Source organism: Xiphias gladius, chromosome 18 (assembly GCF_016859285.1).
Source record: "Xiphias gladius isolate SHS-SW01 ecotype Sanya breed wild chromosome 18, ASM1685928v1, whole genome shotgun sequence".
In the NCBI taxonomy this organism is placed as follows: domain Eukaryota; kingdom Metazoa; phylum Chordata; class Actinopteri; order Istiophoriformes; family Xiphiidae; genus Xiphias; species Xiphias gladius.
This window is the reverse complement of record NC_053417.1, coordinates 11,168,503-11,184,984: the sequence shown is the minus strand read 5'-3', so window position 1 is coordinate 11,184,984 and position 16,482 is coordinate 11,168,503. Positions and strand designations below refer to the sequence as shown.

The 16,482-nt window shown below is 42.9% G+C and overlaps 1 protein-coding gene across 8 annotated transcripts in view; it reads left to right on the top strand.

The window, feature by feature from the left end:
- prdm16 (PR domain containing 16) overlaps positions 1-16,197 on the top strand; it is an 86,726-nt gene extending 70,529 nt beyond the window's left edge. For 3 of the 8 annotated variants that reach the window (XM_040153374.1, XM_040153372.1, XM_040153377.1), the window contains 9 exons: positions 611-2,291; positions 2,455-2,542; positions 4,693-4,865; positions 6,094-6,171; positions 7,158-7,327; positions 9,072-9,243; positions 12,449-12,706; positions 13,248-13,428; positions 13,993-16,197. In XM_040153374.1, coding sequence (XP_040009308.1) covers positions 611-2,291; positions 2,455-2,542; positions 4,693-4,865; positions 6,094-6,171; positions 7,158-7,327; positions 9,072-9,243; positions 12,449-12,706; positions 13,248-13,428; positions 13,993-14,127 — 2,936 coding nt within the window. In that variant the 3' untranslated portion in view covers positions 14,128-16,197. The remainder of the gene's footprint in view (positions 1-610; positions 2,292-2,454; positions 2,543-4,692; positions 4,866-6,093; positions 6,172-7,157; positions 7,328-9,071; positions 9,244-12,448; positions 12,707-13,247; positions 13,429-13,992) is intronic. The other 5 variants (XM_040153376.1, XM_040153375.1, XM_040153379.1 and 2 more) reach the window with 4 other exon arrangements.
- The last annotated feature ends 285 nt before the right edge of the window (positions 16,198-16,482 follow it).

Genomic DNA, 16,482 nt, shown 5'->3' with positions numbered 1-16,482 from the left:
CCCTTTCTTTTATACTTCTTTTCTCTCTACCTTATCTACCTCTCCATCATCCTGCAGTCTCTTGCTTCTCCACGTAAACCCACTTTTTGATCCTGTTTACATCTTCTGAACCAAGTACACATGTTCAGAGATCATATTTGTATTCCTATTGATTTGATTATGTGCTGTAAGTAATAGATTTGACCTGTTCACTTACACACTTTATTTTTTTCAAGCAAAGCTGTACTACATAAAGTTTGGATTAGTTTGGATCTAAACTTATCACTTCACAGTAATGAAAAAAAAGGATAATATTGATACATAATTTTTAATTATGAATCAGAGACCTATTTTTTTCTCTCTTTAAGGTTATTGAATACGTATGTGTTTTATGATCTTTTTTTGCATGTGTACAGTAATTATTTGACAGTAAAATACATCACAATGCAGATATAGTAAATCAGGAACAACTTAGCTGTTTCAGTTTGCAGCGTGAGTGGTTGGTTTCATCCACAGAAAGCAGACCCCTCCTTTTCTAAAGCTATTTCATCAGCAGTCTCCATTCAGATGTATGTGTTGAAGCTGATTTGGTATACAGAGTTAGAGACAGTGTTAAAATGGGTTTAACCAGGCCCTGATGGGCTGCGTCTTTTTGCTCCCCCAGGCGAGGTGTGCCACAAATCCTACACCCAGTTCTCCAACCTCTGCCGACACAAGCGTATGCATGCTGACTGCCGCACCCAGATCAAGTGTAAGGACTGTGGGCAGTTGTTCAGCACTACCTCCTCCCTCAACAAGCACCGCCGCTTCTGTGAGGGCAAAAACCATTATGGCTCTCCTGCAGGGATGTTCAACCCTGGCATCCCCATGAGCTCCAGCCCCATCTTGGCCAAGGCCAAGTCCCATCATCCCCACCTTCCAGGTCTAAACCAGTCAGGTTTAGGATTCACTGACTACTTTCCCTCCCGACCTCACCCTCATGCTGGCTTGCCCTTCTCCCCAGGACCCCATGGTTTCCCATCCCTCCCACATGGTTTCCCAGGTATCTTCCCCCCATCACTGTATCCACGACCACCTTTATTGCCGGCCAGTCCATTGATAAAGAGTCCGCTAGGCGGCAGCAGTCAGGAGGTGAAGCTGCCTCGGAGTCCCCTAGATGCACCTCCACTGTCCCTGGTTAGCTCGACAAACAGCAATGGAGGTAACGGTTTGAGTCAGGTGGAAGACAAAGAGAAAGAGAACAAACTGGATTTGTCTTGTAGTGGAGAAGCAAAGCCAAAATCCAAAATGGCAGACATGTCTGATGGAAGTGATCTTGAAGACATTAATACCACAAGTGGGACAGATTTAGACACCACCACTGGAACTGCTTCAGGTGATGGTTCTGACCTGGAGAGCGATGGAGAGAGTGAACGAGAGCGAAGTGGTAAAAGAAGGAAACCATCTGGGGCCATTTCAAGTCAAGAAGGCCACCAGTTAGAAGACACGAACAGTGCGTTGATAGCAGCCGTGTCTAGTTCGGGGAACCTCACCATTGATCGTCCATTTATCTCTTCTGCAACATCCCAGCACTCCTTCTTCCCTCCACCTGATGAGCAAGCCCTCCCACCCACCACCACAAATGCCAATGCAGCCACCACAGATTCCATCAAAGCTATCGCTTCTATTGCAGAGAAATATTTTGGTCCAGGTTTGATTGGTCTTCATCAGGAGAAGAAAATGGGTCCATTGCCCTACCATTCCATGTTTCCCTTCCAGTTCTTGCCAAACTTCCACAACTCCCTCTATCCCTTCAGCGCTGATCGAGGCGCCCTCAATCCTAGCATGTTCTTTAAGGCAGAGCCCAAGTCACCTCGGGAGCAGCTGCACAAGATAGTTTCAGGTGCCCCAGGGGCTCCTGTTTCCACAGCAGAGTCACCATTTGATCTCACCACAAAACCCAAGGAGACCAAGTTAGCTCTTCCCACCCCAACAAATCCCTCAAACCCCAACAGTAGTACTGGGAGCAGTAGTGGACCTTTAGCAATATCTAGCGGTGAGGAGCAGCCATTGGACCTCAGCATTGGCAGCCGTAGCCGAGGTGGTCATAATGGTGTGGCAGCTGAGCCACAAAATCGAAAGAACAACATCTATGGAGTTGGAAAGGGGGTCTCCATCAAGGACGAAACCCCAGCTGGGTTTCCACAGCCCCACTCCCAGTCATTGCACCAATCCTCCATCCCCCAGCACCAGCAGCCCCAGGCACAGCCACACCAGCCACCACCCCTGCACTATGCCAAGCCCTCAGCATTCTTCATGGACCCCATATACAGGTATTTCAGCCCGATTAGACCAGAAACTTTTATTCTCAAGAGTAACACCAAGGCTTTTAAGTACACACATTGAAGAAGGCAAAGGTTAGTGGTTAGTGTGTGGTTGGAGGCTGTAGATGAATCTGACCTTGGTATGTAACCCTCTGCCTTGCTGTTGGTCCAGCAGGGTGGAGAAGAGGAAGCTACTTGACCCCGTAGGTGCTCTGAAGGAAAAGTTCCTCAGGCCCTCACCACCACTCTTTCATCCACAGGTAAGTTTGCAGAACATACACATACACATTGCAAATCTAGGAAGGCACTTGGTGTAATCTTAGATAGAAGCAGTAAATGGTACATGCACTTTGAACAAGAACTATAGCAAGGGAATACCAAACGGGGAATTGACGCCCAGGTATTGCATACAAGCTGATTATTCCCAGATGCTATCAACTATTATTCTCAAACCATGTATTATGTGAAAATTCCTCACTCCTGCCTCCCACGCTGCTGCAACCCGAATTGATAGGGCCCTATCCACCATCATTCCACAGTGTTGATGTTATTTTCTCAAGGGTTCTGTATGATTTCTTCCTTTGTTTACTGAATGGCGCCTGTGTACCTCGTCACTTCTACCTTTTTCAGAAGACACAGTCTGTTATTGCAGCCCCTTTGATAATCAGTCATATTGTTCAACTGTCCCTAGACCCTCCCTGCTTCTACAAATCTTGATTACAAGGAATGATAGTATTAATAATAGAGAGAATAATAACTGTTTGAATTGTAACAAACTACCTCTCTTGGCCATGCTAATCTTAGTTGTGGCATTGTTTCATGTACTGGGAGCCCACAGACCAGCTAATAACTCAAATCCCTCCAAGTTTTTTTCTCTGTGGCTGGCTGGCTGGCTAGATAATAGCACCGTGTCCATCAAGGACATCCTGTGTTTGTATCCAGGAGAATGGGGGGCTCTCGTTGGGGAAGTGGTTTAATCTGACCTGGAAATCTGTGTCCTCAATCAACTGTGACTTTGCAATATGCACTTGGTTCATACAGACAGATACATTAACACATGAACATGCATTTGCTTATGGGACATTACGCATATGTGTGTAGTTATGCCTTTAAAAATTAGCAATTTAAGAAAAGTTTACATGGATTTTTTTTTTTTTAATAATTTGCAAGCAAAAGATGATGTAGTGGTACATCTTCTTAATTACATTCCCCCCATGCTCATAATCTTCTAAAACACTGCATTATTCCTCATTGGATGAATATGACAGAAGCCACAATTGTCTGCCTTTTTATTGCTGGGAAAAATACCTATGGCCTTGCATGTCTTTGACACCATGTCATTTGACATAAAGCAGAGTAAGTTAAGGCACGGGATATACTCTGTCAGTTATTTAATTCATACAACGTTACAGTGTTTGTAAATCAATACTCATAACTAATCAGTATCCCCAGGATGAAAAGTTTTCACAGGCTCCCAAGTAAAAACCTCTCATATCGGATTGTCTCAGCTGTGATCCTCCCAGTGATCCAAACACAATGCCACCTCTAATTCAGTCTCATGACGGAATCCCCCCCCTCCCCGTTCTCAGCCTGCGAATAAACACGTCGAGACGGAGTGTCTGTCCCTGTGTCTCTCCCGTCCCGTATTCACTAAAAAAGGAAGGATGTAAGCTGTTTTTGGCAAATAAACTTCTACATAACTGGCCCCCTTTGTTCACAAGCTTCTAGGGGAGGGGAAGTGGCTATCAGTTGGGGGTATCTCAAACTATATTGTACAGCTCAGAGCAGGGCCCTTGAATGCCTCATTTAGCCAGTTTGCCAGCCTGCGACAGTAGCTTCGGCAGAAGAAGGTAAGACGTAGAGAACAAAGCACTGGCTGAAGCTGTATGTGAGGGTGTATGGAGGGGGTTACTGGAGGAATGGTACTTGAGTATTTGTGAATATGTAACAGGTCATGGAGGTGATTTGCCTTTAGCACAAACAACAAGGCTAACCTCTAATATACTGCTTCCTCAGAGCATTGGCCCTCTGTCCCTTTCCCTCAATCCCTGTTTTTTTCTGACATTGTGTCTGTTTTCAATGATTTCTTTTCTGTTTTAACACACACACACACACACACACACACACACACACACACACACATATAAACCAGTTTCAGTGGCTTCTCTTGAGCTGTGATTAAAAATAAAACAGATTTCTATAACAGCAGAACTGCTGCACTGAGCTTGTCACTACAAGGTTTCTAATAAAACCGTTAATAAACTGAGCAATACCAAAATCTGGTTATCAAGTGATACCAAGTGATGTGCTTTAAAAAATAAAAAATGGAATCTCTTGATTCTCATCAAAATATTTGATCTTACCTATTCCTTTTTTGTTTCTTTTCACGTCCTCCCCCCCCCCCCCCCAGATGTCAGCCATGGAGACCATGACAGAGAAGCTGGAGAGCTTTGGCGCTCTAAAACTTGACCCGCCGCCCAATTCGCTGCAACACTCAGCTCATCCGCTGTTCAACTTCCGCTCACCCCCACCTTCCCTCTCAGACGCCATCCTCCGCAAGGGCAAGGAGCGCTACGCCTGCAGGTCAGTGCTGGTGCGGCGCCCCGTCAGCCACAAGGTTTAATCCAGAGACAGCAGACTTAGTAAACCGTACTATTTTAAATTAGCACATGAATTAGTTTTTGTTCTTTTTCAGCATTCTAACATGGATTAAAATGAAGTGATAGGGTGTGAAATTAACCATATGATGAGTCCTTTTTTGGGTATTTTCTTTTTTGGTGGGTGCCGTCCCGACCCCTTGCAATACACACACAGTTGACACGCGCTTCCTCCCGATCCCACCTCGCTCTAGTGCAGGTCGGGTGGGTGTAAAAATGGCACGGAAGACGGCGCTTTAAAACCCATAAAACAGTGGGATTCGTCAGTTAATGACCGAGTAGCCAATAAAGACTTCACTCAAGGGAGGCTGTTGCTGCTTGTCTCCCATTGCCATCAATAACCGTAGCTTCTTGACAGAGCAGAGGGACATTTAGCCATTCATCCCGTTGCTGTAATTCTAATATATGTAAAATGTAAATTCTAATCGTTCTGCTATCAATACGAAGGGGGCACATTGCGGTATTTTGTTCTGTGTGCATAGCTGTAGTACAGTTGCCGCGTAGGACATTGGTACTCATTACCGCCTTGGCCCTCGCCAGCGCCACCGGTCCAGTCCAGCAGATGGCGACAAATCCCAAAAAAGGGAAGCGGTCAGTGGCAAGACGGCATGGTAGGCTAAACGGTGGGCCGTTGCCACAGTCTGTGTGCACTGGTGCATAGTTGCATCTGCGCTATCGTGCGCAGTGGGCCGTTAATTATTAAGCAGAAAAGCTGAGCGTGACAAAAAGCCACGACAGTCTGTTATTGTTTATGAAAAAACAGGAAAGAGTGTGCATTCAGCCTTGATGTTGAATGATCTATCTGCTTGGCGAGAAAAGGGCCCGATAGATTAAGTGGCCAAACTGAGCTGTTGGATGGAGTCTGCTCTCTTTTCTGATTCAGCTGTTGAGTAAATGTGGGCCGTCCTCTGTAGTCGGGGTCAAAACGTAGCGAACCAAGCTTGTACAGAGTTTGGTTTGTGTATAAGCAGAAACCCACATTGCCTGCAGTCCCGCCCAGGTAAAAAAGTTAGTGTCCTGTGGTTCAGCGTATTATTTCCAGGGTTGGTCAGATGTCTGCATACACGAACCCGCATTCTAGCACGTTGAATATTTGCAGTGAATGATAATGATGATTTTGTTCAGGATTCTCATCCATCCATTCTCACCTCCAGGTACTGTGGGAAAATCTTCCCTCGTTCGGCAAACCTCACCAGACACTTGCGGACTCACACGGGGGAACAACCCTACAGGTATTGTATTCTATTCTATTCTGGTTCAGTCTGGTCTTTAATCTTTGAGAAAAGCTCTTTGCTCCCACAGATGCTCTTATTGATGTATTTCCCTTTGTCTGCTTGTCTTACTGTTATTCTCCACACTTGACACCCCTCTGCTGTCACTGTTTCTGTGGCTCTTTATTCTGGTTTTGCTTGGGTGATTCAATAGAGACACAGGCTTAGTTGTTTTCATTTTTATTTTTCAAAATATCGAGGAATTTATATGTGTTTTATTTCAAACAAGGTGCAAAATTAGGGATGCAACTATAAGTGGACCAGGTACCGGCCAGACAGGAGAAATCCCACTGTAAATATTTATTTGTCAGTGTCATTTGAAAATTCAGTGTGTTTTGTATCAGTAACATTAATTAAGTGACGGTGGGTGACTGACTCCGTTTTTTTAAGCTACAGCTATTCCTGGCGTAATTTTACTTACATAAAAGTGACTCCAATGAGTTGCACTTGCAAAAATACTTTTTTTTTTGGGATCAGATTGGAAATTTTTATTGCCAGAAATCGCTAGATTGAGGGACCGGGTTGGTGCATCTGTTGAGAAAATTGGATAAAAACATACAAATCGACATTGAAAACTGTCTCTAAAAAATAGCATTTGCAACACAACCACTATGTAGTTTGTGTTATTAGAATTTTTTAAACTGACTCTGCTGGACTCATTTACATTCATTCTTCCCATTATTCTCTTCGTTCCAGTTACTGAAAGATTTTCTAAGTGGTGCTCCTCGTAAAAATGTCTAACACCAATTTGCTCCTTCTTTAAAAATCCAGGTATTTTTTTAACAAAAAATGTGAGCCTTAAGGAGTTTCTTACTCACCTCAGCTGGTGGATGATAAAATCACCACGAACCCTGCCTTCTTCTGTGGGCGAAAAGTAGTACTTTCTCACGTTGACGCTCTGCATCTCTTTTAACCCACATTCACATCCCTCTGTTCTCCTTTGGCAGGTGTAAATACTGTGACCGCTCATTCAGCATCTCATCCAATCTTCAACGCCACGTTCGCAACATCCATAACAAGGAGAAACCCTTCAAGTGTCACTTGTGCAACCGCTGCTTTGGTCAGCAAACCAACCTCGACCGCCATCTCAAGAAGCACGAGCATGAGAACATTCCTGGTCAGTTTGCAACATCTATGACTCAGTTTTCTCTGAGAAAAGGGAGGCTGTGAGAACTGCAGTGTAGTTATTAAACAGGGACTTGGTATTTTGTGTTATGTTAATGGACTGAATAATGAATGGCTCACATTACCCATTTGGAAAATTTCGAATCTTCACCTCAATTAATGTTTACTTCGGAGTTGTGAATGATTTAAAGTGGGAAAACAGCTTCATTAAAGAACTTACACTTGCTTTTCCTACCGCGTTGCCAAAAACAGCCTGTTTGTGTCCGTCATGGAAGTATGCCCCCATGGAAGGATGGAAAACAAGGTTTTTGAACTGAGTGATTGCATGTTTGAGCATTAACATCCAAGTGATCTGTGCCTCACAAACATTTCTAAATTGAAAATGACACCCAAATGAAACAAAGCAAAGCACCTGTGCAACTTATTCCCAGTGGAGCTGCAAACTGCTGCAACATCAGCAGCCAACAAACTCAATTTCTCAAATACCAGATCTTTCCTGATTTTTCCTTGATTAGAACAATGAAAACTGATTCCTTATTCTGAGTCAAATCTGTTGAATTATTCAATGTCAATTGCAAAGAAACAGACTGATAAAACACTGATTGGCTCCTTGGCAAAACAATATTTTAAGAGTATATTTTCTTTTACTCAAAATGTAATATGCTGCACTCCAGCACTATCCTTAACTTAAACATAAGCATGGATATTCTTATATTTTGTAAATTATACCAACCTTTAACTTTAAATACCACTGTTATACATCCAAAAGCAATGTTATAAAATCTTTAAGAAAGAGAACAGAAATAAAACAACATGAAGGGAAAATATTTTTTATAAAGCTATAAATGTTGCCTAAATATGAGGTCTAAAGTAAGGTTCGAGTTTGACTACACGTTGGCCAACAGTGGGAGACGGTGGTTAAACTTGGCATCTCCCGTGTGTGAGTGTACCTAAATATTCATCTGGGTGCTGCCAGTAAACAGCATGTATGATCAGCTCAGACTATATGAGAGGGATGGGCCAGTGTTGTCACCTGAGCGAGACAACAGGGGGAAAGTTAATGGGACAGCCTCTGATACCGTAAAGGTCAAATATATCTTCAAGGAAAAAAATACAGGACTATTTGGTGCAGTTCAGTTCAGCTCTTCCAGGAATAGTGTCACATCCTCCTCTTATAATTTGAATGTTCCAGGATTTAAAAATTAAAAATTAGGTGTAGATGTTGGTGTAGACGAATTTTACACCTAGATTTAAGCCTATGATTTTCTCAAACACACCTATCTAAAATAACAAATTTGCATAAAAAATGTACGTTAACTGTGATACAGTATGTCACTGTGGCATTCTCCTTCATAGTTCTAGGAATAGGAGAAGAGGATTACGTAAAATTAAATGGCAAATGCAAGAAGAACAACCATATAAAAAAGTCTTTCTGTCAATGTAACAAGACTTGTCTTTTACCATTGTTTATCCTTTATACAAAATTCCATAAACATGTTCCTCTTTGTCCAAATATGTTCAAACCCAGTGTCACATAGTTTTAACCAAAAAAAACCCCAATCTCAGCTTTTTGATATAATATTAGAATGTGAATAATGTGCATAATGACCCTCATGATATTTTACATTTTCCTTAAACTCATCTATTATGTACATCTGATGATCATAAAACTAATAATCCTTCTGTGTTTGGTTGTGTGTATGTGGATGCGTATGTCTGCACGCTTTCCCCAACAGTGAGCCAACAGTCCGGGATGCTTTCCAACCTAGGAACCACCATCTCCTCGCCAAACTCCGAGCCAGACAATCATGCACTTTTAGATGAGAAGGAGGACTCGTACTTCTCAGAAATCCGCAACTTCATTTCAAACAGTGAGATGAACCAGGCCTCCAGCTCCATGGATAAGAGGTAACAAAAAAACTCGCTTGCTTGGACCACATTTGTATTAAGATTTATGCAAAGACCCCCAGTAATTATATTTGATCCAGGAGCTTACCCCTCTACTCTTCATGCCAAACTCAAGCTCATCCTAATTCTACCCTCAGTTCAAACTCTGAAGAAGTAAGAACAGTCAGATGGCCTCACTTTTTATCATTCTCATCTCATCAAGACATTTAGTCCTAACTAATGTAGTCCTCCTAGGTATGGAAATGCAGGAAGACACAGCGTTTGACCAAGTAAAGCAGCGATTGTGCTCTTAGGCTTGTAGCCCCTTCCCTCTCCCCTGTGCACAACAGCATACATGCTAGTGCTTGGTGCACAGTGCTCTCTAGTGGCTTGAAGATGCTTGGCAACAGTCACCACCATCAGAACTGTATCCCATTCCAATACCACATACTAATGTTAGCTTTAGTTGGTTAGTTAATACATTACATAAAAGATCACCCAACTGCATCTTTTCAATGCCACCGCTAATTAAACTTAACAGAATTAAAACAACTTATTTTCAAAGATGCAGTACTTATGTGTTGTTTTCTGAGATTTTTCAGCCTTTCTGCCAAAATTAAAAAAATTTAGATTTAGTATGCCTGTTGAATTTTTTGACTAGAACATATTTTTCACTTTTCCACTTTGAACACACTACATAAAAACCTGTTTAAAGTTGTGCATAGAGTCCATCTTAACAATCAAAGTTTTTCCAGTTTGATACATTTCACACGTCTAAAACCTTAATGGAGCTGTCTTTGTGTAGAGCTGCAATTTATACCTGCTGAAAGCTGCAGTAGGTGGTAAATTACTCTGCTAACCAGTAGCTCTGGCAGGAGTGATCATCCTGCATCTGTTTTTTTCTGCACTCTAAAAACATTAACTTTCCTGAAAAATGTTGAAAATGGCTGGTCTATTTTTAAACCCAACAGCCATTGTGGTCAGTGAATGAATAGGTCAGGTGGTGGGCAGCTTCAGAGGTTCTGGGCAAAGAGAGGGTATCACAGAAGAAAAGGAGGATGAAATGTTTTTCTCTTTCAGTCAGTGGTTTGCCCTCTTTCCATGACTCTAACACTCTTCATTTTTCTCTCATTCATGATGTGAATTCCTTTCTGGTAGTCTCACTTTCTGTCTGCCTCTTCCTCCATCATCCCCCCTCCCTCTTGTCAACACGCATTATGGCCAGCAGACCCAGTGGCAATTTAGCCCCTCTGCCATCTGGGATCAATACTGAGTCTCATCCACAACAAACTGGCCTGACATTTTAATATCTGTAATTCAGAGTAAGTGTTATGCTTTCTGTCCTCCCACCAGAAAGCCCACTGTTTATTCTCCCTCTGAGTGACTGAAGTCAAACGCCGAACGCAAACACACATTCATGGATGACTATCTGTAATCGCTCTTAACCGCCCTCGCAATGTAGTTTCTCCTCCTTTAAAACCCCCTTTTCAACATCATAGCCAGTCAAAATAAAAGTCCCTGGTAGCTCTTGTTTTCACATGAAAACTTTGTTTGACTAGTTTCCAAGCTAGGGACGTTGTAGAAGCTGAGGCAGCACTGCTGGTCAGAGGGTGGGAAGTTTCAAACAAAAGATTTAAGGGGTTTAGATGTACATGGATATTTCCGACACTGCAGTGTTGAAGGACTAAGCGGTGTCTGTCTCTATGGGACCATAATCCAGGACATAATTAGGGCTGGAACAAGGACCCGGCCATGGCTTGAGCTGCATGGTTTGGATAAATCTAAAGTTGGAGCTGGTTCCTCGTCTGGGACTGAGCTTCGGTGGCTGGCAGTATGGACCCTGAGGGGGACTCGGGTTAAGGCATTTATCTAGGAGATCCACTGATGATTGAGCTCTTCCCCCATCCACTGGCTATACCCATACCCCTACCCCGCTAACACAAACATCCAGCTGACGTGTTTAGACTAAATGACAAAACCCAGGGCCCCCAATGTCAGAGCTACGCTTCTTTCTCTGTACACAGGCATGGACTTTTTCCACGCCACCCAGCTCTGCAATTTGATTATGGGGATATTTAATCTAGATTGAAAGAGGAGAACCCCCTCTCCAAAAAAAAAGTCCCCCTACTAGCATTTACCCACCCACTGTGTGTGACCCAATCCTGTCCCTGTGCACCCCTTCCCAGAGGTAATCCTGTCTGATTTGATAAATGTCCACTGTGTGGCAAAAAATGGAAGGGGTAAATTTGCCATCCCAGAGGAAATGATATCATGAGCCATGACATCGTGGTCTGGGGGTGATGGAGGGGGGTTGGGGTGCTGGCTGGAAAATGTACAGATGGCAGGTCATAATGGTGGTGTGCTGATAGCCTGTTTGCAGATCAGCCATCGTATTCCTTCAGTCACACAAAGTATGTTCCACCATTACAAAGTGTAGAGGAACCAGGCTGAAGCAGGCCATCTCCTGCTCCGTTTCTCGGGAGCTGACCAATTAATCATGTGTGGGCCGTCGGAAAAGCGCTCCGCGCACACTGTCAGCACCCACGTTCTTTGCGTGGACGCTGGAGTTGAACTGTGCGTGCTGTCAACAGATTATTTATGGTCCTCTCTCTGCCCATGATGAGTCATGTCTTTAGCTCGTCAGGAAATGGTAATAGCCACCCGGCTCCAGACTAGACATAGACCCCAGAGAACAAACTAAAACAAGTCGTTCTCACCTTTCCATCATTATTGTAGAACAGTAAAAAGAGCACTCTGCCATTTAAATATGCAAATAAGGTCTGATGAAACCCAATTTGTTAACAAACAAAATACAATGTTTAAAGTCAATACAGTAGAACCAGAGATATCATCCTTTGTAGTTCCTCTACACATCTTTCCTCTTCACTCTCTAAAATCCTGGCTACAGTACCCATGATTCAGTTTTATAGTTTCTTTCCCGTTAGGCCTCTGCTGATTGTCTAGGTAGACTGCTCACCCGCATATCCACTGTTTCTAGAAGCTAAGAGAACTGTTTTTTGCCTTTCAAAAGTTTAGAAACTTTCTTTGCTGTTGTAACAACCTTTGAGAATTTTTTTTCCCACACGGAACATGCAGCGCCACAGACTGGATAAACATAACTTTACTAAAATGTCACTAATACGACAGGAAAAAGGCAGTGCTTTCTGAAACACTCGCCAACATTAATAACAGCTCCTCCCTGCTGTGACCTTTGATCCTTCCACAGATCAGACCAGGCGGAGGAGGAGCGCCCACCAAGCCACAGTTTGTCCAACTCCAAGCTAGGGCTCCAGGGGCTGGAGGAAGAGGAAGAGGAAGTGGAAGGCGATGATGAGGAGGAGGAGGAAGGCAGCCTGACAGAGAAGTCTCATGATGAGGCGCCTGAGTCCCCGTCTCCCGTCACAACAGGAGTGTATGAAGAGGACGAGGAAGAGGAGGAGACAGAGACAGCTCCATTGGCTATGAGCTATGAACACACTCGCAGGTATTCATCTTGTTAACTACACAGAAAACCACATAAGTCAGGGTTCAGGATACTCTTCACCTGAATCTACACTTGACAATCACAGCCAACGTACACCATATATCGTATCTATTAACAAACCTTTTAACGGAAACTGCTCCTTATTCCAACTGCCCATTCAAAACCAAACACTACATACTGAGAAGGATGGAGGTAAAACATGGATTGAACATGTCGATTCCCTTTACAGATACCCCCCAAAAAAAGTCAGTATTTCACTTTAGCTAAATTCTGCTCCTACTCTTCTCTTCTTTTTCGTCTCCTAATTTACTCCCTCTACCCTTCTATTTCTTTTATTAAACACACCTCTACTTATTGCTTCTCTTCATATTTCTTTTACCTAAACTTCCTTCTTTAATTTTCCTTTCCCCCTCCATTGCATTAACTCTTTCTCCATCCCATCCCTACATCTATCCTTCCATCCGTTTCTTCATCCATCCATCCACCTACCGACCCATCAAACTGCCATATTTCTGCCGTCCATCCATCCGTCGGTGTGCAGGTGTATAGAGGAGGAGGGCTCTCTTTTGGACTTGGAGGGCCTGCCCAGCTTTCCCAAGAGCCTGGATGGGTTACGTAAAGCAGCCAGTGACGAGCAACCTTTTGACGTTAAAGACATATTTAACACTTCACTAGAGTCGGAGGCACTGAAAGAGACATTGTACAGGCAGGCTAAAACCCAGGTATGTGACTGGCTTGTGGATGTCCCTTAAAAGAGGGAGTGACAGGAAAGATGTGTTCTGAGAACACATTAGGAGGGACAAAATGCATGCTGTGGATACAGAGATGAGGGATGAGATGGATCCTTTCACATTTTCTGGTGCTTGTTAAAGAAAAGGTCATTAATCCAGTGGGTGAAACTGTAGCTAAAAAGCACCTCTTGTCTTGCCCCTTCACATCTTTCCTCTCACTTAACCTTCTAACATCTTCACTGTAGACTGCTCTTATCTTTTCTTTGATCTGCAGTTTTCAAACAGTGTAATGAAACATCATTACAATGTACAGTCTAAAGAAATTGTAAGATAATTACAGTTTATTACAACTTGAGATCTCCGAACACGGCAAAATTGCTACAAAGAAGTCCAGTGGTGCAAGAAACACAAGCAGTCAGATAGGGTTATTATTACCAATAGAAATTCTGGCCAAAGCTACGGAAATAAGACCCAAGTTGTGATAAATCAAAATTGTCCCTGAAATTTTTATCACGTAGTCTTCTCCTGTTAAAAGTTGCCTGTCTTCTCTTGCAGGCTTATGCAATGATGCTGTCTCTCTCGGAGAACAACCCTTTGCACGCGCCCTCCCAGAACTCTCTGGACGCTTGGCTGAGCATGGGAGGCGGACCGTCTGAGACGAGCAGCTTTCACCCGCTCAACCACATCTAGACGAGAGAGAGAAGAGGTGGGAGGAAGAGTAGGAGGAACATAAGTTTCGCAAATGGATAGAAACAAGAGACTGAGTGGACATGAGTAGTGAGAAGACGTGGAGGCCCGGAGAAGAATTCAGTGTCACATACATTCAAGATAGAAAGAATGTGTTTGTGTGGATACATGTGTTCATTTGTGTGGGTGTGTGTGTGTGTGTGTGTGTGTGTGTGTGTGTGTGTGTGTGTGTGTGCGTGTGTGTGTGTGTGTGTGTGTGTCTCTGCGTGTGTCTGTGAGTGAGTGAGAGACAACAAGAGGAGGTAGAGATTGTCCCTAGGTGAGGGGTCTCACAAGACTCTGTCAAAGAGAAAGCACTGCTAAGCTCCTGTTGATGTGAAGGACATGATGAATGCTTCTCAACAGCATTGAAATTCTGCATTACTCTGATCCTCCCCAAGTCCACAAGACTCACTCCAGCACCACAGACACCCTTGCGTAAGGCTCTCATAAAGACACTTAATGACTAGTATGTCTCTGAGGTCTGTGTATACCGCCTACTACAAGCACTGCAGAATCAGCACTGCGTTAGCACTGCATGTCCACGAGGTGGTGCTGTTTCGCCAGGAACATAGTGGGCGCGTGCACTATTGTCTCCAGGTTTTTCCCAACCAATCATGGGCGACTCATGTACTGACCTTGTTTCAGTTGCAAGTGCAGAATCACCAATAGCACCACCCTAAATGTTACTTGAGGAAATGACAGTTCCAGTAGAGTGATTTGATTTTTTGAATGATTAAATGGAGAATGATGTTCAGTGTTCAAATGTGCACAGCAACTGGTGATTTTAATGAGCTATCTGGGACACTAGCCATTGTAATTGGTTAGCCAATTTGATCATGCTGAAAATGAATCGAAATCATACTCAAAAAAACGAGGAAGTCTTTCTCTGCTTGTTTATTTCATCGTCATTTGTTAATTTTATTTACTTACTTTCCTCTTAGATACCACAGTATTGTTTCCTTGTAGGCACCACAGTGCTAAATTGTTAATATAATTATTTTAGAGAAGGACCAAAATTGTATGATATTGTCATATGATGTAAAAAATAACCTAGATGTTCATAGCAAGAGTGGTATGTGCCAAATAACCAATAGAAAATGTTTTGTTCTCTGACAATCATTTCATGTCCAAGGGGCTTGCATTGCTGTCATAGTTTTTTTTTTCTTATTACGCTCTTATATATTTGATTTCAGAAGTGTGTGTATGTATTTATTTCTGGTTGTTTTGTCATGACTGGAGGAGTGAAAATGAGGAAAAGTCATTTTATCCCTCTTTTCTTGTTGCTGAAGGAATGAGCGCCTATCAGAAAGTGGGGGAGATTCTGAATCTCGTTTTGATGCGTTAGTGTGCCAAAATGGAAAGAACCCATGAAATTAACTGTTGTTATTTATAGTGAAAGATAGCTGTAGCTAGTTTTAGATCTTATTTGGCATTGTAAAGTCATGCAGTGGTTTTGTTGTTTTGTTTTTTTTCCCCAGTTGAACCATTTTAACCCAGTATGCTGAATGTGTCTCATTCAAATTGGTTAAAGTATTGGGGGGGGGTCAGGCTTGGACATCTTTCACATGAATGTCAGAAAAGGGCATTACATTAGCACACTATTGAATCTGACTTATCTCTGTCACACAAATCTCCCTTTCCCTGTTTTTCATTTAATAGATTTAGTGTAGTCTACAACAAACACTCTTTTTAAAACTTGATGTCCTGTATTACATTGTTAGAAAGTCTAAAATACAGACACATCTGCATGAACATCTGGTCATGCAAGAAGGAAGGCAAGGACTCATGAAACCAAAAGAAACAGAGTAAACTAAACCACAGATAGTATTAATATGGACATCACATTCTGCCGGTCAGTCCCTCCAACACGTGTAAAAAAAAATGTCTAGTTGATTGTGGACAGTGAAAACAGAAGCATTTGATCATGAGTTTAACTTGACAGTAAATTCCCTGTTCTGAAAACTTATTCCATGTGGTCCACAAGGTAGCTGTTCCATGGAGGGCATGAGTCATTTACTGTAGATAACTGTAGATAGCTGTGGCGGGGGAGTGGGGGTGGGGTGGGGGGCGGGGGGTATTGCTGATCATTGTTGCCTTGGTCCTTCCTGCGTACTGGGACTTTGAGAACTTGGCCTGATGCTGTATTTTCAAAACTAGCACTTAAACCATGTGGGTCCAAGCCATAAATTGATCAGGCTTAGGTCTCTAGAGCTTAGAACACAGATAAAGTTTCAGACTTGTTTCACTTTCAGTAGATGAGCAACTTGTGCTTGACATGGCGAAATAAGAAAAATCTGAAACAGAAGCACTGTAATT